At 40.2% G+C, this 26,394-nt stretch overlaps 1 protein-coding gene across 4 annotated transcripts in view; it reads right to left on the bottom strand.

Moving 5' to 3' along the window:
* LOC149311678 (1-phosphatidylinositol 4,5-bisphosphate phosphodiesterase zeta-1-like) overlaps positions 1-24,778 on the bottom strand; it is a 69,567-nt gene extending 44,789 nt beyond the window's left edge. For 2 of the 4 annotated variants that reach the window (XM_089526681.1, XM_089526684.1), the window contains exons 1-4: positions 18,778-18,890; positions 14,811-14,934; positions 12,678-12,909; positions 677-878 (exon numbers count right to left, since the gene is read on the bottom strand). In XM_089526681.1, coding sequence (XP_089382807.1) covers positions 677-878; positions 12,678-12,909; positions 14,811-14,934; positions 18,778-18,788 — 569 coding nt within the window. In that variant the 5' untranslated portion in view covers positions 18,789-18,890. Of the gene's footprint in view, positions 1-676; positions 879-12,677; positions 12,910-14,810; positions 14,935-18,777; positions 18,891-24,708 lie in introns of those variants that run through there. The other 2 variants (XM_089526682.1, XM_089526683.1) reach the window with 2 other exon arrangements.
* Positions 24,779-26,394: the final 1,616 nt, after the last annotated feature.

The following is a 26,394-nucleotide window of genomic DNA, read 5'->3' as shown; positions in this document are numbered from 1 at the left end:
AGGTTGTTGGGGGCAATTAGCTTAAACACTGTAAACCACGTAGGGAGTGCTTAAGTGCACTGATAAGTGGTATAGAAATGTACTTGCTATTGCTATTGGTACTTCTTTTAGGTTCTCCCTGGATGGACTAAACTCTTGCCTTTCATCACTGTACTCAGAGAAGACGATAGTTCCTTTTCGATAAGAGATAATACTGTACCTTAGGTCTTGCCTTTACATCTTTTTTGGCATGTGTCTTTTTAGCCCTGCCCACACCCAATCTCATCAATACATCACATAGCCAACATTTACCATAGCTCCCTCCTCATCCATCAAGCCTTTAAGATGAGTACAAACTGTTATGCCTGCTAGAACTCTGCACCTTCTTTGGCATCATTTTCCTCTGTAACATCCTTTGTTACACGCGCCTTACTTTTACACTCAACTTATTCTTGGGTCAAATCAAAATCAATAATTTTGGCTCCAAAGCATACCCTCAACTTGTACATGAGGTTGACTTATACATGCGTATATACGTATATATTTGTCAGGTTGAATTATACTGTCTTCTATATTTGTTTATGAGAATGTCATATGGTCTTACATTTCAAAATATGTCTGTTTAAATGGGATACAGATAAACAATTAATTACTAATTCTACTTAATAAACTATTCTTTTAAAGTCAAGGCAAATACCTTGCATAGCCCCACAGATGACTTGGCCCTATTAGCTGATCAGATATGAGGTAGGTGTTGTGCGAGGATGAAATAAAATATTCACATAATGGACGGGACATATCCTGGTAAACAGTTCGATGCTCAGTTTTAAATATCATACAGTCCTCAGAAGTCATGTATCTTAGAAAGCCTTCAAATGTCATCTCATCCCTTCTCCTTGCTGAAAGCCAGAACATTATAGGGGAAAATGAAATTTTCAACATGATTACATACACAGTTTAGCAACATTTAAAAATATTCTAAGCAGGTCAGAATCCTGTTAGTGCATTCCACCTGCTTAACTATGTCAGCTGTGGCAATAGCAGAAAACAGCTTGAGAGCAACAACAAAAAAGTTAAGGAACTGAAGAAATAGGTTGCTTGGAGCTTGCCACTATTGCACAACTTCATAAAAAGTGTCAACTGCTAACATAGTGCATCAACAGGATTCCAGTGTAAATATATTCATGCAGAGTAGAATTTATGTGAAGGCTTGGCTGAGGAAAATTTAAAAGAATTATTTATTCTAAGCATTACTCGCAATATCATTCCATGTTCTTCTAAACCCAATAAATGGAATAGTACTTTTTACAACCTTTGGCTATTGTGACAGTCACATCCCTTTTCCAGCCATGATTATTCAATCTAGACTTCTATTATTGTTGTGTGTCTTCAAGTTGATCCCAACTTATGGCAACCCTAAGGTGAATCTATCATGGGGTTTTCTTGGCAAGTTTTGTTCAGCGGGAGTTTCCCTTTGTCTCCATTTGAGGTTGAGAGAGCGTAACTTGCCTAACATCACATACTCCAAGGTTCAAACCACTACACCATGCTGACTCCATATAGCATGTTATATACAGGCATGTCTCTGAGGAGTATTTGGCAATTCAAACCAGTATAGAATGCAGGCATGGGATTGCTATATGGAGCTGTCTACAGAGCACATATATCATCCATATTTGCATTCATTTAATATATAAACAAACACTGTAATGCAGTAGGCCCCCATGGATAACAAAATCTGTGGATGCTCAAGTGCCATTAAATACAATGGCATAGCAAAAGGGTGAACCTTATAAAAAATAGCAAAATCAAAGTTTGCTATTTGGAATTTATACTTTTTAAAAAATATTTTCAAGCTGCAGATGCTTGAATCCGTGGATTTAAAAAATCTGTGGATAAGGAGGGCCGACTGTAATATGCTCTCTGTAGTCAACAAATTCTTTCTGTGTTGAAAGAACAAGAGAATTAAACACATTCACAGCAGACAATGCTATCAAGACGTCATAGTAGATATATACAACCTCTAAATAAAAAACTTGTGAAAACTAGTTGCTGGGAAGAACTTCAGGGGTGGGGGCTTTGTCTTCAAGTCGTGTTTGTTGGCTTTCCAGAGGCTTCTCATTCTTCCTTTATCCATTTTATTACCTTTCTATTTTTTCTGTCTCAGTGAATCGGGGATCATGTAAAGACATTTGAGTGATTTTAAGAAATGTGGTGAGCTGTAACAAGATTTTCTCTTTATTGCATTTAGCATGTGAAGTTGCATGTGTAGCTGGTTGGTTACAGGCCAGACAAAATTAAGTTAGCAACTCCTCAGCTTGTGCATATACCATTAAAGGTTTAAAGTATGGTCTATAAGTCTAAAAATTTATGCCCAAAAATTGACCCCAAATACCCAGGTTGACTTATTTATGGGTCACTATGGTAATGTGATAGCAGCTCTTTCAGATTTCTCCATGGAGAGAAAGTTTCTTTGTCTCTTAAGCCAAGCAGAAAGAGTCCTGGGTGATTGACTGATATTGCTGTTTGTTTAAGAGCCCATCTCCCACCCAGGCACCTTGCCTTGCTGAAATGAAAGCTGAACGCTGAAGAAAACAGCCTCCATGAGAGCCTCTCTTGCCAAACACACACATACACTAAAGACACCTCCAAGTTTTACCCTCAACCTATCCATGGGTCATGGCAAAATCCATAATTTTGGCCCCAAAACCTGACCTCGACTTATACATGAGGTTGACATATAGTCAAATATATACAGTATATATCATTAAATAAGGGCATATAAAATGGTAAAATCTATAGATGGTACAATAAAATGCCTAAGATTCATGACAGTATCTGCCATTTTCTATCTTGTAATAAAAGGAAGAAAAATCTTGGTTTAGATTTCAAGTCTGGGAAGACCACCAGATATTCCCTTAGAATATATACAGAATAACCTCAGGTGACTATGCAAGTTAGTGCACATTACCTTACAACAGGTAATGGGTGCATTCTAAAAGTGAGGTGTGTACTAGACTTGAGTGTACAGATCAAAAAGATAAAATGTAAACCTCTGATTGGAAAGCTGAGGCACTGAGTGGGTGAAAGAAAACAATGAGAGAGCTAAGGTAGACCCACAAAATTAGGCCATTATTCAGCATGTGTCCACTGTGAGAAGGCCATGTGTTGCCTTTCTGTGAAAAGTTCCTGATAAGTTCTGACATGCGCCCTAGAATGCTGATTCTGGGAAGGTTAGGAGACTGATGCTTACATGTAATTAATGCAGTTATAACCTGCTTAAGAATTATTTAAGGTTTAACCCTTGAATGCCTGTGTCACATAGAGTTGTTAGAATTGTATAAATTCCTCAAACCGGTGAGATTGTCATGTATAATTGTTTAAGTATAAGAATACGATAAAGGACAAATTGTGATTGTGCAAAAGCTTCGGGGATTGTCTATATGACTCAGCAAAACACTATGTGATTAGGGGGAGCCTGATTATGAAGATATAAGGATAACGTCATGTGTTAACTGATTTAGAAAGGGGATGTTCTTACATGTACAGTGGGGCCTTGATATTTTCTGGGGTTTGGTTCCAGGACCCACACACACACACACACCGTGGATACCAAATTCTGTAGATGCTCAAGTCCCATTAAATATACAGGCATAGTAAAATGGTATCCCTCATTTAAAATGGCAAAATCAAGATTTGCCTTTTGGGATTTATATTTTTTGGATGATTTTTAATCCATGGCTGCTTGAAAAAATCCATGGATATAGACGGCCAACTGGGTTAACTTATTGCCAAGTCTGTTAAAGAGCTGAATAGAGAGATAACATCTCTATGATTGTCTTGATGAATATGATGTAATGGTTATATGACTTAATGTAAGATGTCTTACATAATGAAGCTGAAGTGCCCAGACAAGGCTGTTTGTGATTCTCCCTAAAGGGAATGTGTGTGTGTGTGTGTGTGTGTGTGTGTGTGTGTGTGTGTGTCCATAAATATTTATAAGTAGCCTGAAAGAGTAGCAAAAGAGTCTGTTCATTCCCATGTAAATTTCCTGGATTTCCAAGACACAAGGATATTCAAGTGGAGTATTGAGGTTCGTTTAACCACTATCATAAATTGGGAACTGTAATGATAAAAAGTCGATAAATGTGACTCCAGACAGGGCACAGAATTAGCTGACAAATGGAAAGGACCCGCAATCCTTCAGTCTAAGAGACAGGACTTTGGGGAGCCGCACCTCTTTCCCTAGGGAGCTTATCTCACTAGGCATTTAATTCGGAATTACAAGTACCTTTATATAAAGTAAAAGAGCTTTCAGTTGAGGATTAATGCACAACTTGATGGCTATTATGGTATTCTTCCATGGAAAACTGCTTTGAAAGCACTTCTTTTTATTAACAAAAATATCAATTAACAAAATCTCATTTCCAGGTATTGTTCTGCTGTGCTTCTTCATACAGAAGTTCAATAGTGTTGTCATGGCAAGTTGAGTTGGTCGTTAAGCATGCTGTGAGCAGGGAAACTTCAGTTCACCTCTAGTTATGATTTTATATATATATATATATATAATTCACATACACTCTCTCTGACGCACACATACACCTGGAAATGTAAGTAGAAAGTAGTCTTACAGCTTTTAAAAAGCATTTATTCCATAAATTCATTAAGATCAGGATAGAGCAGACTTCTCAGATACTACAAACTGATAAAAGATGACAACAAACATCAGAGTAGATCAGACAAATCAATCTTTACCTCCTTGAAATGATTACTTTGGTCTGATCTCCCCACCGCACCCCACAAGGGAAAAATTGCCGTTTTAAAGGGAAGATTTTCTTCTTTTATATTTTTATTTATTTTTATATTTCTCTGGAAGGGATCTGTGAGTGTGCATGTGTGCCAAATTAAGAATAGGATTAGTGATGTGTACTATTGGATGTAATTGGGTGGGCAATCCCAAACGCTCTCAGTAAATTTATTTGAATAGCGTTTTAGGACCCCCCATTCTCCAGTAGACTAGCCTAGTGTAATAAAGCTCTGGGAATACTAAGGAGTAGGAGGAGAAAGAAGCATTAAAAGAGATGCAAAGGGAGGAGTGTTGTGTTCACAGAGTTGTGAACTGCTTAGCTGTCTTATTTCTACACAAAACACATTTTATCTTTACCTCTGTTCTCTCCTTTGATCACAATTACTTCTAAGCCTCACACTCTTAGACTGCAAGCCCTTTGAGAAAGAGGGAAACTGTATTTTGCAAGGAGAAACACTGTTCTGCATTTGAGCCCCTGGGACAGACAGGCTGTAGCTAATTAAATAACCAATTCTCTGCTTTACTGCAAAGTGGCAGGAGAGCATAGGACTGAGGTGTTAAGCTCTGAGACAACATATGCCCCCTTATTCTAGTGCTGCAAGCAGAAAATGAACCCAAATGCCTGTTCTAAATGTACAGGGAAACACCCTGCTCAGCAATATTGTTTTACCAGGAGTTTGATGTTGTTTAAAAGCACTAATGGGGCTGATTGTGTTATTTTCAAATCCACAGCAAATTCAAGGGGATGGCTTGGCCTCCTAATCACCTACTTGAACATGATACTAGTTGAATACTGTAATACAGTGATGTAATATCACAATCATGAATTGAGGTCTCAAACACAATAGTGCTGAATGATTCTGCCTCAGCAAGAGAAACACAAGAGAGAGCCTTTTTAAAAAAATATATCAGGAGATGACTTGAAGGCACATAGTAACAACAAGAACAATTCAAGTACTGTAGTGTTACATTCACAGTAGAGAAAAAATACAGAGGAAAGAGGAATTGGTTTATCAGACACAAACTTGAGATTTTGACATAAAACTAGCATAACACAGTTTTATACATTTCCAGGCATTCTAGCACTATAGTACTAAATTAAAACTACAGAAAAAGAAACAGGGGAAAGGAAGGTAGGAAATTGGTTTTAGCAGGTAGTAAAGTATAAATTTATTTGCACTTTATTACTGTCAAATGAAACACAAAAGCATGAAAAGTTAAAGCGCTTATCCAAGGGACATACCAATATGCATAATTTCACCCAAAAAACCTGCCCTGGATTTATACATGTCATCGACTTATAGGAGATTACCACACTACACTACACGCAGTTGAGGGAGGGGCATTTATAATTCTCAGCCAGAGAGGTCTTAGGCCACACTGAACTACAAACCCCGGAATGCAGCAGTAAAAGTGGAATAGCAGTACTATAAGAGTGTAGTGTGGTAATCTACACAGTTGAATATATGGTAATTCATCTCTCTCTTACACTACTGCCATGTAATATCTAAAAATGTATTGGTGATCATAGAATCATAGAATCATAGTTGGAAGAGACCACAAGGGCCATCCAGTCCAACCCCCTGCCATGCAGGAAATCCAAATCAAAGCATCCCCAACAGATGGCCATTTAGCCTCTGCTTAAAGACCTCCAAGGAAGGAGACTCCACTACACTCGGGGGAGTTTGTTCCACTCTCGAACAGCCCTGTCAGGAAGTTCTTCCTAATGTTGAGGTGGAATCTCTTTTCCTGTAGCTTGCATCCATTGTTCCGGGTCCTGTTCTCTGGAGCAGCAGAAAACAAACTTGCTCCCTCCTCAATGTGACATCCTTTCAAATATTTAAACAGGGCTATCATATCACCTCTTAACCTTCTCTTCTCCAGGCTAAACATCCCCAGCTCCCTGAGTCGTTCCTCATAGGGCAAGGTTTCCAGACCTTTCACCATTTTAGTCGCCCTCCTTTGGACACGCTCGTTTCTCAATGTCCTTTTTGAATTGTGGTGACCAGAACTGGACACAATATTCCAGGTGGGGCCTGACCAGAGCAGAATACAGTGGCACTATTACTTCTCTTGATCTAGACACTATACTTTTATTGATGCAGCCTAGAATTGCATTGGCCTTTTTAGCTGCCGCATCACACTGTTGACTCATGTTCAACTTATGGTCTACTTGGACTCCTAGATCTCTTTCACATGTACTTTTCTTCAGCCATGTGTCTCCCATCCTATATCTGTGCATTTCATTTTTCTGCCCTAAGTGCAGTACCTTACATTTCTCTGTGTTGAATTTCATTTTGTTAGCTTTGGCCCAGCTTTCTAGTCTATTCAGATCATTTTGAATGTTGGTCCTGTCCTCTGGAGTATTAACTATTCCTCCTAATTTGGTGTGATCAGCTCCTCCCTCCCCACTGTCTCTTCCTTGGTTCTGTTCTTGCAACATGTACCTTCTGCAATTTAAAAATCTCTTTATTACTTTTGAACTATTTCCAAACTGGACTTCTTAAAATGCAATTTTCACAACTGAATAAATACTACAAAATCCACTGTAAAGAGAACATAATCATTTTTGGAATAAAAAAGTAACTGAACAGAATGGCAAATAAATGATTCACCTGGCCAACTATGCTGTGATCCATAACTAGGAAAAGAATGAATGACAGTATTAAGTTAGTATTCTATTCCCTTTGTTAACCTCATTGTCACAGCTCAAGCTACCAGGCAATCCATTTTTTAAGACAGATGCCTTAATCACCCTAATTAACTTCTCCTGAATCACTCCAGGCTTTATGAACATAAAGAGTTTTGTTCATTATTTCTATGAGTTTAATCACGTATTTCCAAAATCTTTCTGTATGTGGAAAGAATAAGACTGCAATACTATGGGCCCATACATACAGGCCAAAATAAAGCTGCTTTGGGTCACTTTGGAGGTATGCTGTTTAAATGACACACACATCTTAAGAGGCCATTCTGGCCTCTTAGGATGCATGCATCATTTAAACAGCATACCTCCAAAGTGACCCAAAGCAGCTTTATTTTTGGCCTGTATGTACGGGCCCAAAGAGTACACTCAATCTGAAATTTCTGAGCAACCATTTACAGGATTGCACAATGTCTCCTTTTCTTATATTACCTGAACTGTTATTTCTCCTTGCTGTCTTTCTGATGCAGATATGGTCTAAGTCTGTTAGCCTTCTCTCGCTTTAGAAAAAGAAACATGCTTGTGACATCCTTCCTTATCTCTTACTAATCCACTATTTTTTGTTTTGTTTTGCTGTTCGTCTTTTTTGGCCAACAGCTTTTGAAATTCCTTTCATGAGGACCTGACCTATTATTTTTATTTGCATGCACTAGGTGCCTAAAAGTCTGTTGTTTTCCTATGCTTTTATCTGAACTTGACACTAAACTTTTGGAGGTGGTATTATTCTACGTGCAATTTTATGTTTCTTTTAATATTGTTGGAGATTATGGGGCTGTACAGACCCTGCCCCTTTTAGCACCAGGTTGGGGCCTCGGCAACCACACACTGTAGCTCCGATCTCGCCTTTCCATAGTGCAAAAAATAGCTGCAAAAAGCAGCTCTTTTCTGCACCTTGTGGCTTTTCAGCACTCCTTTAGTGCTGCATCATCTAGATCAGTGGTTCCCAACCTTCCTAATGCCGCGACCCTTTAATACAGTTCCTCATGTTGTGGTGACCCAAAACCATGAAATTATTTTCATTGCTACTTCATAACTGTAATTAAATAGGTGTTTTCTAATGGTCTTAGGCGACCCCCATGAAAAGGTCATTCGACCCCCAAAGGGGTCCCGACCCACAGGTTGGGAACCACTGATCTAGATGCAGTGCCAGAGCAGCACCATGACATGTGGCACACAGCATCACGCTGTCCTGGGGGCGGAGTCAGTGTGTGTGTTGTGTGGATGCCCCGACTCCACCCCCAGGCTGGCCTTACAGGTCTGTACAGCCTGTATTTTCTCCTTTCCTGTTATTATATATTGTTCTTATAAATTTACCATCTTGCAGGTTTTTGGAATAGAAAAACAGAATATTAACCTTCAAAATAAATAAATAAATAACACAAACTACAAAGGGTACTCAAACATTAGTCACATAATGTAACTAATGTTACATTAAGTGTAACTGGAACAAGAAATATAGTATTTCTTAAAATTTGTCCAGAATCCTATTAGACATATGCAGGTTTTGCACTTGCTTTATGTCTATGATGGCAGTTGCAGACCCAACTATCCAGGATCTCTCGCTGCACAAATACCCTCCCCAAGCAACCTACATTCCTGCCTCTCAGGCACACACACCCAGCCATTTAGTGGCTAAAGGAGTGCGGACAGCATACAGCAAGCATCCAGGTGTGTTCCTCTAGGCTAGATACATGAAAAGGAATCATCCTGGCCCTCCAGAGATCTGTATGACATCATTTTTGTGCATACAGCAGCAGAAACAGCTAGAAGATGTGTGGCTGCCCCCCACCTACCCCCAGCCACTAAACAACTATGAGGGAGGAACCAAGGATGAGACTGTACACAGAGGAAGGGGAGAAGATATGATGCTACATCTGTAGCATTAATGTTTTCATTAACAATTTCAGTGATTCTGTCTTGATAAGTAATCAGTATCAAGTGTAATCTACATATTTTCAGATTTAACAAAACTGATCTAATTCACTGACAACCATCTTCAAATTTTCACAATTTACTGACTACAACTACAGCACAAAGGCAACGCTTATGGTGTTGATGAGGGATGAGCATGCTCCAGGGCTCAGAGGGCAATTTCTGGTTCCTCTGAGACAATAGTGAGCTGCATAACATTGCTGCAGCCACCATTTTGTATAACAGAAAGTGGTGTTTGTCATTCCTTTTATATTTCAGTTTGGGATATCTGAAATATGAATTTGATTATTTTAGGTTTTTAATGCTATTAAATGTGCAATTATTGTTATTGATTCCAAAGGCTTCCATGATAAAACACACTAAAATTACTGTCAACTAATGTGACTATTTTGTTATTTTCTATATCAGATATCCCAAAATGAAATATAAAAGGAGGGGTTGGCAATTATCAATTCTTATTTTGAACTCTTTTCCTTAATTTTTTGTGTGTTTTTCAGGCTATGTAGCCATGTTCTAGAAGATTTTCTTCCTGGCGTATCGTCAGCATCTGTGGCTGGCATCTTCAGCCTCTGAAGATGCCAGCCACAAATGCTGGCGAAACGTCAGGGAGAAAATCTTCTAGAACATGGCCACATAGCCCCAAAAAAACCCCCACAAAAAACTGTGGATGCCAGCCATGAAAGCCTTCGACTTCACATCTTTTCCTTAAGCTTCACACATTATAAGGTACAAAAAGATATATGTTACAAGGTACAGAAATTCAGAGGTTTAAATAAAGAGGTTGCTCTGACATAATATCCATCTTTTTCTGTATAAGCAATTCTCAGATAATATGTGTACAGAGTAAGATCTTCCAAAGAGTATAAATATCCTAACGGCACCAGATCCTGTCTAATCTTAGAAGCTAAGCAGGGTCAGATCTGGTTAGGACTTGGATAGGAAACAGCCAATGAATACCAGGTACTGTAGGTTATTATTTCAGAGAAAGGAACTGACAAAACCACCTGAGTACTTCTTGCCTAAGAAAACCTCATGAAATTCATAGGGTGGCCATAAGTGAACAGGCAACTTGAAGGCATACACACACACAATCTCAAAAGGGTTCAAAATGTTGCCAGCTTTTGTTTTGATCATGTATTTGTCATTGTTTTATTACATCAGGCCCCACCGCATCAGTTCTGCAGAGGCCATGCTGATGGTTTCAAGCTATAGAAACAGAATCTACTTTAGACCTAACCAAAATCTGTCAACAAATATGGAAAACAAAACATGGCCCACAGATTGGAAACACTCAGTATACATGCCAATCCCCAAGAAAAGGGACATTGGGGATTGCAGTAAATTAGTTTTCCATGCAAGCAAAGTGATATTCTGTAGCAAAGACATTTTAACATATATGGAGCAAGAATTGCAAAATGTCCAAGTTGGTTTCAGGAAAGGAAGGGGCACTAGGGATCACATTGGAAATGTAAGTTGGATAATGGAACACACCAAACATATGTTGGGTAATGGAAACGTATGTTGGATAATATAATCCAGACCCAAATTCCAAAAGACAATCAGCCTGTGCTTTATAGACTACACTACAGCAAAGCCTTTGAATGTACAGATCACCAAAAAAGCTATGGATTGCTCTTAAAGAAATGGATGTGCCACAAAATATGATTGTCTTGATGTGTAACCTATATTCAGGACAAGAGGCTACTGTTAGGATGGCATATGGAGAAACAGAATGGTTTCCAATTGGCAATGGGTTCAAGAAAGGCTGCATTTTATCATCCTAACTGTTTAACTTGTTCACTGAACAACAAACTTGTTCACTGACCACAGATAATTTACACAACTTTAAAGAAGACAATAAAGATATTAATATAGTTCTAAATTTTCCATATCTTGGCTCAGTCAAGAAAAGGACTTGGTAGAGCAGCTATGACTTGATGTGTCAAGATATATCACTGAATACTAAAGTTAGGATTGTTGATGTCATTGTATTTCCAATTTCTATGTATGGATGTGAAGAAAGCTGATAAGAAAATCTAGCATTTGAAATGTAGTATAGAATAGTGATTGCTTAAAGGAATGAGAGACGCTACTGGAATGATATGTTCAGACTGAGGAGGCATAACATTAGGGTTCTGCAAAAGACAAAATGGTGGTGGGAATTTTGAAGAGAAAATGATCATAGATAGAATCATAGAATCGTAGAGTTGGAAGAGACTGCAAGGGCCATCCAGTCCAACCCCCTGCCATGCAGGAAATCCAAATCAAAGCATCCTCGACAGATGGCCATCCAGCCTCTGTTTAAAGACCTCCAAGGAAGGAGACTCTATCACCCTCCGAGGGAGTGTGTTCCACTGTTGAACAGCCCTTACTGTCAGGAAGTTCCTCCTAATGTTGAAGTGAAATCTCTTTTCCTGTAGCTTGCATCCATTGTTCTGGGTTCTGTTCTCTGGAGCAGCAGAAAATAAGCTTGCTCCCTCCTCAACATGACATCCCTTCAAATATTTAAACACGACTATCATAAATGATAAAAGGGTGTGCTTTGTACTGTAGTTAAAATGTAAATAAACTGCCACTACAACTGTTTATGTGCCACCCACATCCTTATATGTGGCCTTTGGGTTTACCCATCTGTTCATAAAATGGGGTAAACAACATGTGGCCCTTCAGATGTTGTTCAACTGCACTTCCCATCAAACCTAGCTAGTATAGCCAAGAATAAGGAATGGATAAGACCTGAAGCCTCAACAATATCTGGAAGATCACATGTTGCCCACTCTCTTCAGAAAACCCAGTACGTTTCTTGAAGAGGTCCCATTAAAATATTGCCTTCTGCCAAAAACAGTACATTCTCATACTAAAGAAGACTTGGATGAAGGAGTACTTTATTACCATAGGTCTTAATACCTTGTACATGCAACATAATTTATTTTCTGTACAAATGAAATGAAACCTATGTGAATCTACTCATATGTATTAAAATATTATAGAACTGCATTATCTGGAAAAGATTAAGGAATATGACTTATAATTTCAATTTTATCTGAAGAGAGATCATATGTCATCTGAAGTCACATCTCCACACACATTTACTTTAAAAAGTTCCACTAATTTATTAACGGTTATTTCAAAACACATATGTACATTATGAGACTGCACATATTCAACAACAAAAACAGCTACCAATAAATACTTAATACTATTAACATTCTGTAAGAAAAGTTAAGAAATCAGAAAATCAAAGGTCTAGCATACCTTCTTCAATGGGCTCAAATTTTGCAATTAATCGAGAAGCAGTAGTTTCATCAGCTTCAGGCTGAAATTGTTCATTTCTAAGAAATGCAACTAGGTTTGATAGTAGGAGAATTTTGTGGTTTGGAGAATGAGTTTTGAAGAGTTCATGAATTTCACTTCTGTGTGCTATAGCCCGATAAAGTCCTCTAAAATCCTCTAAATTAATAGTTCCAGCCTTCAGTGAATTACTTGCCTACTTGAGAAGGGGGAAAAAAGTATAAATCAATGTATAAAAATGTATACAACATATGACAGTTGACTTACAGAGAAACAAAAATGTTAGAAGCTTTTCATTAATTCTATAACACTTTTTGAACTTTATTTAAAAATGGAAATAAAATTTGAATAATACATAAGAACTGCCAGATGGCACCAAAGGTTCATAGTCCAACATCGTATTTCCAGCAGTGGACAGCCAGCTGCTTCCAAAAAGCTGTCATGAGAGAAAAAGGTCATGCAAGATAAGCAGGGTCCGCCCTGGTTAGAACTTGGATAGGAGGACACCAATGAATACCAGGTATTGTAAGTAGTATTTGAGAGTAAAAAACTGACACAACCACCTCTAAGTATTCCTTGCCTAAGAAAACCCTGTGAAATTCATTGGGTCACCATAAGTCACACAGAAGGCACAGAATATTCTGCAAATCTTGCCATCAAAATGCTTCGCTCAGATGTAAGAAATACAAGATAGTATATGTTATTATGCTCTGGGCTGTGGTAAAACAGACTTGTAAATTATTTTGTGAGGCATCCAAACACAGAAACTTTATTAAATTTTCTTTCATGCCACAAATTACTGACATAAGTATGTGTGAAGTAGGCTAGTTACTTTCACTTCCAAGGCTGTGGTGTTTTCTTTTCTAGCGATTTTATGAATGTAAACGTTCAAAGTGCATTCAGATATTGTTATATTGGCCTGTTACAGACCGCCGAAAAGGGGTGGTCTCGGGTCGCTGCCGGTTGCAGCGCGGAGGAGTCGCAGCAGCCAAACCGCACGACTCCTCTGCGCTGCAAAGAAGGAGCGTGAAAATTGCGATCCTTCCGGCAACCCGGAAGAGACGCCGCGAGTGCCAAAGCGCGCACTCGCGGCATCACTTCCGGGGCGCGACGTGCGGACACAGAGCATCCGTTACTTCAAAATGGCGGCAGCCATGTGGAATGGCTGCCGCCATTTTTTACGGACTCTGTCTGTAACAGGGTAAGGGGCGTCTGGAAGAGACGCCCCTTTTTCAAAATGGGACGTCCTAAGGACGTCCCTTATGGCGGTCTGTAACCCGCCATTGTGCCTTTTACTATTCTTGGACACCACCAATTAATATACACATACTATTATAAATTATCATTAGCCATTAGCTGAAATAAATATTATATGCTTGTGAATGCATGCTGTCAATTTAAAAACTGGGTTGTGCTATACAATATTTAATCAGTGCACAATAATCAATTTGGTTCATAACACAATCAAGCCATAGGATTGGATCCAGACTGTTAGATCCGCCTGCCTCGACTCCACCCCGATGCCGGTGTCATGCTGCCCAACCGACCGCCCGGCAGGAAGCATCACGCCATTTCTTTGGCGCAGCATTTAGACAAACTGAGCCAAAGAAACTTGGAAGATGTCACCACGGCTGCAAGGGCAGCCTTCTGCCACTCTAAATAGGAGAGGCATTTTGCCGAGTGTTTCACGCCTGGCAAAGCACCAGATTGTGCGCATGACATGCAGCTGGTGTAGCCCCAATCCAGTGCTGAAAAGAGCAGCGTCAGCTTCGGGGCCGTCTGTTTTGCCCCTATGTCCTTCCTTCCTCTCAGTCTGAGAGGATGATTTGCCCAAGGTCACCCACTGAACTGGGATTCAAACCTTGGTCCCTGGAGTCCTGGTCCAACACTGAAACCATTACAGTGTAATGAACTCAATAACTGACCCACTGCTGGACAGAGGCTAGGCAAGTAGCCTCAGATAACATTTCAAGTCAATGAAGAGGTGATAAATCAGCTTTCTCCATATGATAAATTCAATTTTAAACCATTCTTCAAAAATAACAACTTGCAGATTAAGAGTACTTATAAGCCTATTCTATTATACAAATTTCTCACCTTAAAAATGTGTTTCACATGAATGTAATCAAAAGGGATGTTAAATTTACCAAGCAATTCCAAGGTATTTTCAAAATTAATCTTCCCTCTTTGAAACTTGTTATGGATGACATTTAAAAACCACGTGAATGCAAAACTAGTTAAGGAAATCATCTACATAAATAACCTTCGTCATTTCTTTCCCTTGCCAAACTGCACTTGATAATATATTTATCATATTCTTTCTGTCTCACTCTCTTTCCCCCTCTCACATTCACACCCAAGACGTTTAGAATATAGATGGCTATAGAAAGACAGCTAAGAATATTGCTATACTATCTAAATCAGTATTTTATATCTTGTTTTAATGTTGGTTTTACAGACAGGATAGGAATGGGAGAAGCAAAAGTAAGAAAAAAAGTCCATAAACATAATAAGTTTTCCATTGGAAACTGACATGCACAAAGATCAATAGGAAGTGCCTCCAGGTTGCTATCTTGAGAGCCTTAAAAGATGGTCTTATTTTTGAAAAAAAATACACATTATAGTTTTGGGTTTTTTTAAGGAATAGCACTCAAAAGTGAGAAGAGCCCTTTGGGGCATTTCTTTCCAGAAAGACTTGACTAATGATGGAGAATACTGTAATAACTTCCTCTTTCCAGACTTTAGACTGCAATGATCCTGTTATAGGGACCTATTTGGCCAGTTTCACAACTGGAGCAGCAAGAGAATGGTGTTAATACACTGAGGGTACTGTATATCAACGCCTAACCATTTCCCCCCAATAAATATACACTGGTCAGGCACTTCCAAAAAAAAGCACCATACCTGAAATAATGCCCACAATTCAAATATAAACTATTTAGAAATGACGCTAAATCTTTAGTAACGACACTTTACAAAATATTATTGGAATGAAAGGAAAACAATTTCATAAAGGATAGAAAGTGGGGAGTGGGGAAGGGTTATTTACATTGCCAATACGCTAAGAGACTGCCATTACCTTCTCCTTATGTATCAAAGACATAACTGTTAGTCTGGAAAATAAAAACACAAAGGGATCTTGCAGCATCTTTGAACGTCTTTGAGTTAAGTCTAGCCTTTCAGTTTGTCTCAAAGGTGCTGCAAGATCCCTTTGGATGTCTTGTTTTAGATTGCAAAGGGATCTTGTAATATCCTTGAGCCTAAATGAAAGAACATTGTCTCAGTCTCGAAGGTGCTGCATAAGATAATTATTATTATTATTATTATTATTATTATTATTATTTATATACCGCTTTTCCAAAAAGATCAAAGCGGTTTACATAGAGTTTAAAACCAAGATCCCTTTGCATACTGATTTTCCAGACTAGCATGACTATGTCTTTGAATTCTACCATCTTGTTTGGGCTGGGAACTGTCAAATTAGCCATTTGTAAACTGCTTCGAGAGCCTTTGTGTCTGAAGTTTGCTGTTGTTGTGTGCCTTCAAGTCGTTTCCAACTTACGACAACTCTAAGGAGACCCTATCATGGGTTTTTCTTGGCAATTTTCTTCAAAGGGGATTTGCTATGGTCATCCTCTGAGTTTCTATGGCTGAGCTGGGATTCAAATCATGGGTTCAAAACAGATTGCAGAAACTGTCCAGTTAGAGACTGCTTTAACTGTCCTGGCTGAGGGCTAGAGAATCCTGGGGGTTGTAGTTTATCATGGCACCAGAGCTCTCTGATTAAATGTCTCACAAAACTACAGTTCCCAGAATTCTCTAGCATTGATCCAGGGCTGCTAAAGTGGTCTCAAACTGGATTATTTCTGCAGTGTGTTTTGGACCCTGGTCTTGAGTCGTAGTCCACAGTCCAACACTCAAACCACTACAACACCCTTGCTCTCAAAGAAGTGTATAAATACTGAAAATAATAATGATGCCGATGGTGGTCCCATTCTGGGGAAGGCATCCTTTCTATCTGCTCCGAGAATGGTTTCTTTTTTAAAAACAAGTTCCAGATGCTCTTTGAAGGAATCGAAATGCTTTTCTTTTTACCCTTGCCCCATTTTCCCATGTGTTTGCCCTCAAACACACACACACACACAACCCTCTTTTTGTTCACCTGCGAAGGGGCCATTAAAAACAGTATCTAAAATGGTTACTATCTCTGCACTGAGAGCCAGCTTGGGGTAGCAGTTTGACTGTTGGACTACGACTCTGGAGCCTAGGGTTCAAATCCAGGCTCAGCCATGTAAACCTACTAGATGGCCCTCAGGGTGATCAGATGTCACAACTGCAAAGGAGGACAAGACACTGTGAAATGTAGGACATTCAAGAAGACTGTAGGGCATGACCAAAGAAAAGCTAAAAACACTCGTATAAATTAACGATTCTTAGTCATGCTCCAAATGGAGGGCATTTTGAAATTCCTCCTGGAGAGAAGGTTGGAATGTAGGACATGTCCTGAAAAACCAGGTCTGGCCACCCTGGTTTACCAGTCCCTGGAGCTCTATGGGCCTAACTGTAAATGAACACTGGAAAGACAGTACTCCACAGCATGAATCTGAGGAAGTAGGCTGAAGTCTATGAAAGCTCATGCTGCCAATTTCTTTCTTTCAGTCAGTCTCAAAGGTGAAAAAGATCTCTCTGCGTTCTGATTCTACAGTCTAAAATGGTTATAGCTTTGAAAGTGTTTAAGCAGTTTGCACATTTAAATCAAATTTGAAATTAATCAACAACAACATACTCTCCAACTGCCCCAGTTGAGCAAGGGCAGTCCCAGTTAATCCACTCTCTAGAGCAAGAGAAGTAATAGTGCCACTCTGTTCTGCTTTGGTCAGGCCCCACCTGGAATACTGTGTCCAGTTCTGAGCACCACAATTCAAAAAGGACGTGGAGAAACTGGAGCGTGTTCAAAGGAGGGCAACTAAAATGGTGAAGGGTCTGGAAACCATGCCCTATGAGGAACGACTTAAGGAGCTGGGGATGTTTAGCCTGGAGAAGAGAAGGTTAAGAGGTGATATGATAGCCCTACTTAAATATTTGAAGGGATGTCATATTGAGGAGGGAACAAGCTTTTTTTCTGCTGCTTCAGAGGCTAGAACATGGAACAATGGATGCAAACTGCAGGAAAAGAGATTTCACCTCAACATTATGAGGAATGTCCTGACAGTAAGGGCTGTTCGACAGTGGAACAAAGTCCCTTGGAGTGTAGTGGAGTCTACTTCCTTAGAGGTCTTTCAACAGAGGCTGGATGAGATGCTTTGATTGAGAGATCCTGCATGGCATAATGGAGCTGGACTGGATGGCCCTTGGGGCCTCTTCCAACTATATGATTCTATGGTCCTCCAACTTTTAGAGGGTCAGTGGGTGCTGTAGTGGTTTGGGCTTTGGACTACCACTCACCACCAGGGTTTGATTCCCAGCTTGGCCATGAAACCCACTGGCCCTGAGTCACACTCTCCCAGCCTCAGAGTAAGGCAATGGCAAACCTCCCTCTGAACAAATCTTGCCAAGAAAACCACGCTGGCCCTCTAAAATAATTATAATTATGGTTATTAACTGGGAATTTTCAGTGTGTGTTGGAGGGAGGGATAATGGGTTTTATTGCATTGTATTTTATTATCATTGGAAGCCGCCTCGATCCAACTGGAGAGGCAGGATATAAATAAAAACTATGATGATGATGATGATGATGATGATGATGATGATGATGATGATAGGGTCGCCTTAGCATCGCTATAAGTAAAAAAATGACTAGAAGGCACACATCATACACACATTTTTGTATTATGTCCTGGAAAAAGAGGACACCTGGTTACCCTGTGTGGCTTTGGGCAAGTCACACTCTCTCAGCCTCAGGGGAAGGCAATGTCAGGCCTCCCTCCCAACAAATCTTGCCTCTAAAACCCTAAGAGAGGCTCGAGGTAAGTGGGAAAGGACTGGGAGGAACGCAGCCAAGGCGCATCTGTGTCTGGCTTGGTGTGAAAAGGGCCTCGAGGACCAAACAACGGAGGAAGGATATTTGACTTCCATGGCCCTTGGCGCTGTCCCTGCCTTGCGGCGTCCCCCTCAGCTGCATGCTTCTCCTCCCGGGCCAGCCGCGGAGAGAGAGAGAGAGGGGGGGGGGGGGAAGGGTTCCAGACCCTCCCTAAAAACACACGATGCTGCTGCTGCTGCTGCTGCTGCTGATGCTCCTCTTTGCAAAGACTTCAAAGGAGGAGGGAAAGCCGCGCGCGCGACGGGGAGGGAGGCGCCAAGGCGCATGCGCGGACGCCCCCCCCTCTCTCTCTCTCTCTCTCTCCCGCGTGCGCGCGCGCTCTGTGACGTCACGATGAGCCGTTGAAGGGCTCTCAGCCTCGCGACTCAGGGGCAGCCAGACATAACAACAAATGTATTTATGCAGAGAGCTCTTCTTGTGGCACATATCCCGAAAAACCCACCAAAAACTCCAGTGGCACCTTTGACACTAAACTTGAAGGAAAGAAAATTGGCAGCATGAGCTTTCCTAGACTAAAAGTCTACTTCCTCAGCTGCATTTGGACCTGAGGAAGGAATGCAGCATCAGAGGAATGCATCCAAATGAATCTGAGGAAGTAGACTAAAGTCTAGGAAGCTCATGCTGCCAACTTCTTTTTTTCAGTTAATAACAATAATAGAATTCAAATAAATAGAGCTCTTGTGGCATCTTTGAGACCAAGGGGCTAAACAGATGGCGCCCTTTTCATTTGTTTGTTTATAGTAAATAAAATTGGGATGCACAGCTTCTGACACTGATTCCCAAACTTTGGTCCTCCAGATTTTAGGAGTTCAGCTCCCAGTCAGAATTCCTGACAGTGGGCCAACCTGGGCCTGGCTGGAGCTTCTGGGAAATGAAGTCCAAATACCTGGAGGGCCAAAGTTTAGGAACAAACCACTGGTTTAAAAGAACAATACAAATAAAAGCATACAAAAAGTGAGGTGGTTGTTGTTGTTGCCATTATTGTGTGCCTTCAATCTGTTTTCAGCTTATTGTGACCCTATCTTAGCAACACTGTTAACCCGATGTCCTAGTCAACAAGGAGGAGAAGGCCCCTCAAAATGTCAGACGTTCAAGAAAAATGTAGGACATCACCAAATAAAAGCTAAAAAACCCACTCATATAAACATAAATTCATGCTTCTCGGAGTGTGACCACACTGCAGACATAAAGCTGTTTGACACCACTTTAACTGCCATGACTCAAGGCTGTGGGATTCTGGAAGTTGCAGTTTTGTGATATTACCAAACTACAAATCCCAGGATTCCAAAGCATTGGGCCATGGATGTTAAAGCGCTGTCAAACTGCTGTGTTTCTGCAGTGTGGTAGTAACAGCCTCAGTCATGCTCAAAATGGAGGACGTTTTGACATTCTCCCTGGACAGATGGTTGAAATGTAGGACATATCCTGGAAAAGGAGGATGTCTGGTCACCCTGCGCACAATTCAGGCAGTTTGACACCACTTGAACTGCCATCATGGCTCTAGCCTACAGAATCCTGGGATTTGTAGTTTGGGGACAATCTGGTCTGTTACAGAGCTCTGGTGACTTTTGTGTGCCTCTAAGTCATTGTTTCTATATATGGTAACCCTAAGGCAAACCATTCATATGGTTTTCTTGGCAACCTTTTTCAGAGGGGGGGTTGCCACTGCCATCCTCAGAGGCTGAGAGAGTGTGACTTGCCCAAGGTTACCCATTCGGTTTTTATGCTCAACTGAAGAATCAGACCCTGAACTCCAGAGTCTTAGTCCAACACTCAAACCACTACACCATGCAAACTTTTCCTTATCTGGTGCCTAAGGAAACTACAAATCCCAGAATTCTGTAGGATAGGTTCATGGCAGTCAAAGTGGTGTCAAATTGCTTTCTTTCTTCAGTGTGGATACACATTTAATCAATTCCCCCCCCCCCAGCCCACCCCTCTGGGTATATCTACACCTCAAAATAATGCAGTTTGACAACACATTAAGTGTAGCTCCTCCTAAGCAATCCTCCTGCAATTCTGGGAATTGCAGTTTTGCAAAGTCTTTAACCTTCTCTGCCAAAATGAGCTGGTGCCTCGCAAAACGACAAATCCCAGGATTCATAGGATGTAGCCATGGCAGCTGAAGTGGCGTCAAACTGCATTGTTTCCACAGTGCAGATGCAACTTCACCGCTTCCCCATTTTGCTTGCGGGCCTGGGTTTGTTTGTTTGTTTAACAGAGTTATTTTTATTGAAAAACATCTTACAACAGAACATCAAGAATGACACCGTGGAGGGTAAGCGGTTGGCACGAAGATGTCACAAATGTACTTTTAAGATTCTACCAAAGTCCAGTTCATCCCATTGCACCCTCTTGGAGGCAGTCTAAGAAGCTGGCAAAAGATGGTAGTTTTTCTTTTAAAAAGTCAGTGTTAAATATATTCTAAGCACTATAGGTGGTCTTTTTATTTTTAATCTGGTGTGGGGGGGCTATTTTTTAATATCTGATTTTAACAACAGGTGATTTTAATGAGGTGGTTTAAAATTGCTATTAAAACTTTTTATAAACTTTGTTATGGAAGCCGCCTTGGGTTCCATCCTGGAAGAAAGATGGCATATTAAATAAAATAAATAAATAGATGTGTTTTCCTTTTGTTCCCGGAATCTGGGGAGTTTATCACACGGGAGGGATTTCTCTTAATTTCGAATGAAAAGAAAGTGGGGCCAGAACGCATTCATGTGAATTCGCTAGTTCAGCAAATTTACGTGAATTCAAATTGTGTTCAAACTGACTTCCCATTGCCCGAAAATAGTTTGCCATTGTCCGAAATTGCGTGTGGTAGTCTATCACACAATAACATGAAACCCCATGATTGCATTCGGACTGACTTCCCATTGCCAGAAATTGTGTGCGGTAGTCTATCATGCAATAACATTAAACCCCATGATTGTGTCCGGATTGCCATTGGATTATACTTCCAATTTCCCTTGTCTGATAACGTCTTAGCTCTGGCACAGGTCGCACTGTGTAGAACTGGAAGTCTGGCTTGTTTCTAAAGGGACTAATATAGCTCTCCTCATGGTTCTCTTGTAACATCTCAACTTCTTCCATTGAGGTCCAAAACACTGCATGAATAAACCCATTCGAAACTGCTTTGACTGCCCTGGCTCAGTGCTAGGGAATCCTAGAAATTGTAGTTGGTTGTGGCATCAGAGCTCTCTGACGGAGAATGCTAAATGTCTCACACAACTACAATTCCCAGTATTCCCTAGCACTGAGACTAGGCATTTAAAAGTGGTCTCAAACAGGATCATTTCTGCAGTGTGTTTTGGACCCTAGTTCCCCAGCAAAGCCTGCTAAGAACATATAGAAGCACCCACAGCTTAACTTGGACCTCTAACCTTTGTGCCCCCAAACCTAACAGTGGAGCTACAAATCAAAAGGTATTCTGTCGCTTTTGAAGAAATAGAAATAGTAAAAGAGTATCTTTGATACCTTGGATCAAAGATTGATCAGAACAGGGACAGTAGTGAAGAAATCAGAAGACTAACAATGGGGAGGGCAGAGAGATCCTAAAGAGTAAAGTTATGCAATTGAGCACTAAAGTTAGAATCGTACAAGCCATTGTATTCCCCATCACCAAGTATGGATGCAACAGCTGGACAGTTAAGAAAGCAGCTGGAAGAAAATCAATTCATTTGAGAAGTGGTTCTGGAGAAGAGTGCTGAAGATTCTTTACTCCTTCTATATGTACTTCATTCTTAAATTCTCTCATTCTTACTGTTTTATTTAACCTCTTTCCTTTACCTTTCTCTTCTTTCTCCTCTCTCCTTGTCCCTCTCTTCATCATTTCCTCTCTTCTCTCAATCTTTACTTCTCCCTCATTCTCTCACTTACATTCTCTTCCCCTTCCATTCTACTCCTTCATTCTTTCTATCACCTTCTTCTCTTTCTACTTTCATTCAGCTTACTCACACCTTCTACATACTTGGCCCTTCAAATCTACTTTCCATACTTTCTCATTCTTCTTACCCATTCTTCCATTTATCATTCATACTTGACTTCTTCCCTATATTGCTGGGTTATTTTGTATTTTTGCCAACCTTTTTAATATCCTCCTGTGTACTCTAACATGTTTTTATACCGTGCTTGTATTCCTTTATATTAAATTTGTGTTCAAAACTATGCATATTGTTTGTTGTTGATTTTCTATTCAAATGTGTTTACCATTAAGCGCCCATTTCCCAAATTTTATTACAAAAATGTATTTAACCAAGTTTGTCTGAGAAAAACCATCATTCTCTTTTATCAATTAGTGTTATCAATTTTTTTTACCCTATATCCTTTCATTTTATACTGTTTAATCTTGTTTTAAGGGGGGGGGGGTACTGTGTATATATGGATATATTTTAGTCTGTTGTACGCCGCTTTGATTGCTTGGCAAAAAGCGGGATAAAAATAACATTTTTATTATTATTATTATTATTATTAAGATCCCATGGACAGCCAAAAAGACAAACAAATGGGATCAACAAATGGGTTCCTGCTCAGTTCCTGTAAACTCAGGGTTGCGGCTTTCTGGATTGAAGCAGACTACTTATAATGTGGTCTTCCTCTTTTCCTACTGCCTTCAGCTTTACCAAGCATTATTGCCTTTGCTAATGAACCCTGTTGTCTCATGATGTGGCAAAAAAAACCCATTGCTTAGTTTTTTGTTTTTGGTTTCTAGGAAGAGTTCAGCCTTGATTTTCTCTATGACCCATTTATTGCTCTTTTTGGCAGAGAGCACAACTCTCCTTTTGCTTGCTTTTCTGGGATGCCAACACTTTAACCATTTTCGGGATGAATGCACATAGGTCTCCATGTGGGAAAGTCCCTAGAAAATGAAGAAAGAGAAATAGTAACTGGGTTCTCATACCTGGGATCAAACATTGATAGGAATGGAGACTGCAGCCAGGAAATCAGAAGAATATTAAGAATGGGGAGGGTGGCTATGAAAGAACTAGAAAAAATCCTAAAATGCAAAGATATATAACTGAGCACAAAAGTTAGCATCATGCAAACCTTTATATGTGAGAGCTGGACAGTTAAGGAAGTGGATAGGAAGAAAATAAATTTATTTAATAATAATAATAATAATAATAATACAATTTATTTGTATACCGCTATTCCAATACAGATCACAGTGGTTTCCAACATTAAAATTCCACAAAACAATGGTTACAATAATATCTCAACAAAGTGCAAACCCACCCTCCATACAAACAAGAAACCAACATGAACAGACCAAGACTATACAGAGCTACAACAGATTAAAACATTTGAGACATGGTGCTGGAGAAGAGTGCTAAGGATATCATGGACATCCAAAAAGACAAACAAATTGGTTCCAGAACAGATCAAGCCAGAACTCTCCCTGGAGGCAAAGATGACTAAACCAGGGTTGTCGTGCTTCAAACACATCATGAGAATCATTGCGGGGGGGGGGGGGGGGGGATAATGCTAGTAAAGGTGGAGGGAAGTCGAAATGGAGCAAGACTACATGCTTGGTGGATGGGTTCTATTAAGGATGTCACAGGTATGAATTTACAGGGACTAAGGGGTCGTTCAAATGGGTTCTTCAACAAATCAGACCAGAACTCTCCTTGGAAGCTAAGATGATCAAGTTGAGACTATCATACTTTGGCCACATAATGAGAAGGTATAGATCACTAGGAAAAACAATAATGCTAGGAAAGGTAGAGGGTAGAAGAAAGAAAAGAAAACCACAGACCAGGTGGATAGACTCGATCAGGGGGGTTATGGGCAAGGGCTTGCAGGATTTTAGTAAGGCAATGAAGGAAAGGGATTATTGGAGATGTCCCATTCACAGGGTCATCATGAATCAGAGTTGACTCGAGGGCAGCTAACAACAAGGGACCTTTCAGATGTCATTTTTTTCAAAAATGGGATGATGTGAATAAGCCAACTCACACATTCCAGGTTTGTTATTAATTTTTTCATGGGAACCGCATCTGTTCACATCTCTCCATGTTCTGTTGTTCATATATGCTCGCCAGCCCTGTGCCTCCCCCCGCCCCCCAGGATGCTGGCGACTCCTGGGAGAAACTGTCCCCAGCTGGATCTCTCAAGGCAGCAGCAGCAATGTCTCCCACTGTTTCCTGGAGCCGCTGGCCACCAAGAGATGGTTGGGACAGGGGGGAAATGAGAAAGGAAGAGTCCTCCTCTCCCTTCACTGGAAGGGAAAGACACAGCCAGGCATGGAGGGTTAAATCCCAGGTCTATTTGGATCGTTATTCACACTGCCGACAATGCAAATCTTTTTTAAACCTGGTACCGATTATCTCAGGTTAAGTGGAGGGTTTTGGCACACATGCACACACGTATGTGCGCAACCCCCCCCCCCAAAAAAAAAAAACCGACAACCCTGAAACGAGTGCATTTGAATGCATGTGAACAACCAAGGTTCAACCCGGATTCATCCTGGATTATTTTCACTGTCTGAATAATCTTTAAGGAGAGCAATGGAGGACAGGGAGTCTTAGAGGTGTCTCATCCACAGGGTCACGATGAGTCGAGATCAATATTAAGGCAGTTAACAACAACAAATTCTGTCCCAATTCTGTTTTACCTTCCTTGTCAGATTTTTGTTATGTGAAGAAAAAAGATGGAAGAAGCAATTGGAAGATACCAGAGGTTACAAATCAAAGAAAACAACATCCAGAGTCCTTATAAACTGCCATATAATAAATAAAATCTCTGCAGACACCTTCATATTGGTTTCCCACAGTATGTTGCTTGGCAGCTGACTTGAGAAGGAAAAAATATGACACCAACAAGTCTATTGTGATTGGGAGCTATAAATTGTCATGATATTATGTGTCCTGTTCTTGTTCCCTTTTTTTGTGAAAAGGGGAGAAAACCTACTCCATAAATTCTTGCGTGAGTTTTGGTACTTGTGTTAACATATTGCTCATTTTTCCCTTCATCAGCCATGGGCTTTCCATCAATAATAGTACATTTCCTTGAGGAGATATTGCTAAAAGGAAAGCACAGACATCAAAGCAGAAGGTGACTGTACAAGACCTTCCTTTAAATATCGGTTCAGTAGGATTGCACGTAATAAGAAACATAATGAAATTTTTATACACTAGAGTTCTATGGTGCATTGTGCCGTGTGCCCAAAAGAGCACATATTTTCACAGCTGCTAAGTAAATGTACAAAATAAAATTGATGGAAGCAGATTAACATCGAAAATGCAAAATCTGATCCCACTGTTTGCATGATCACATTTAGCCTAACCCAAATAATGGAGTCGAAGTACCAGGGGGAAAACCCCTCCTCTCTTTTTAAAAAATTTTTCCCAGCCAACATGAAAGTCTCTGAGGCTACAATTCCACTTACCCTGCAGTAAAACACACTGAAAGCAGTAGATTGCAAATGCTGAGTGGATCTGCATGTCTGCTGACTACATTTGTTCCTTTTAGCAAAAGCACTTGAGCCATAATTAAAATATGTATTAATAAAGTAACATATAAGTCATGACTGTTCCTCCCTGTATTGATTTCCATTTTTGCGAGCATTGCCTTCTCTTCTACAATATGCCATTGCATAGGGTTAGACTGAAGAGCTAGGTGAGAAGGTCAGGCAATAGACTC

Source organism: Sceloporus occidentalis, unplaced genomic scaffold (genome assembly GCF_023333645.1).
Source record: "Sceloporus occidentalis isolate IW3139 unplaced genomic scaffold, rSceOcc1.0.p SCAF_5, whole genome shotgun sequence".
Taxonomy (NCBI): domain Eukaryota; kingdom Metazoa; phylum Chordata; class Lepidosauria; order Squamata; family Phrynosomatidae; genus Sceloporus; species Sceloporus occidentalis.
Note: the sequence above shows the minus strand (reverse complement) of the source record. Positions and strands in the feature narration are given on the sequence as shown.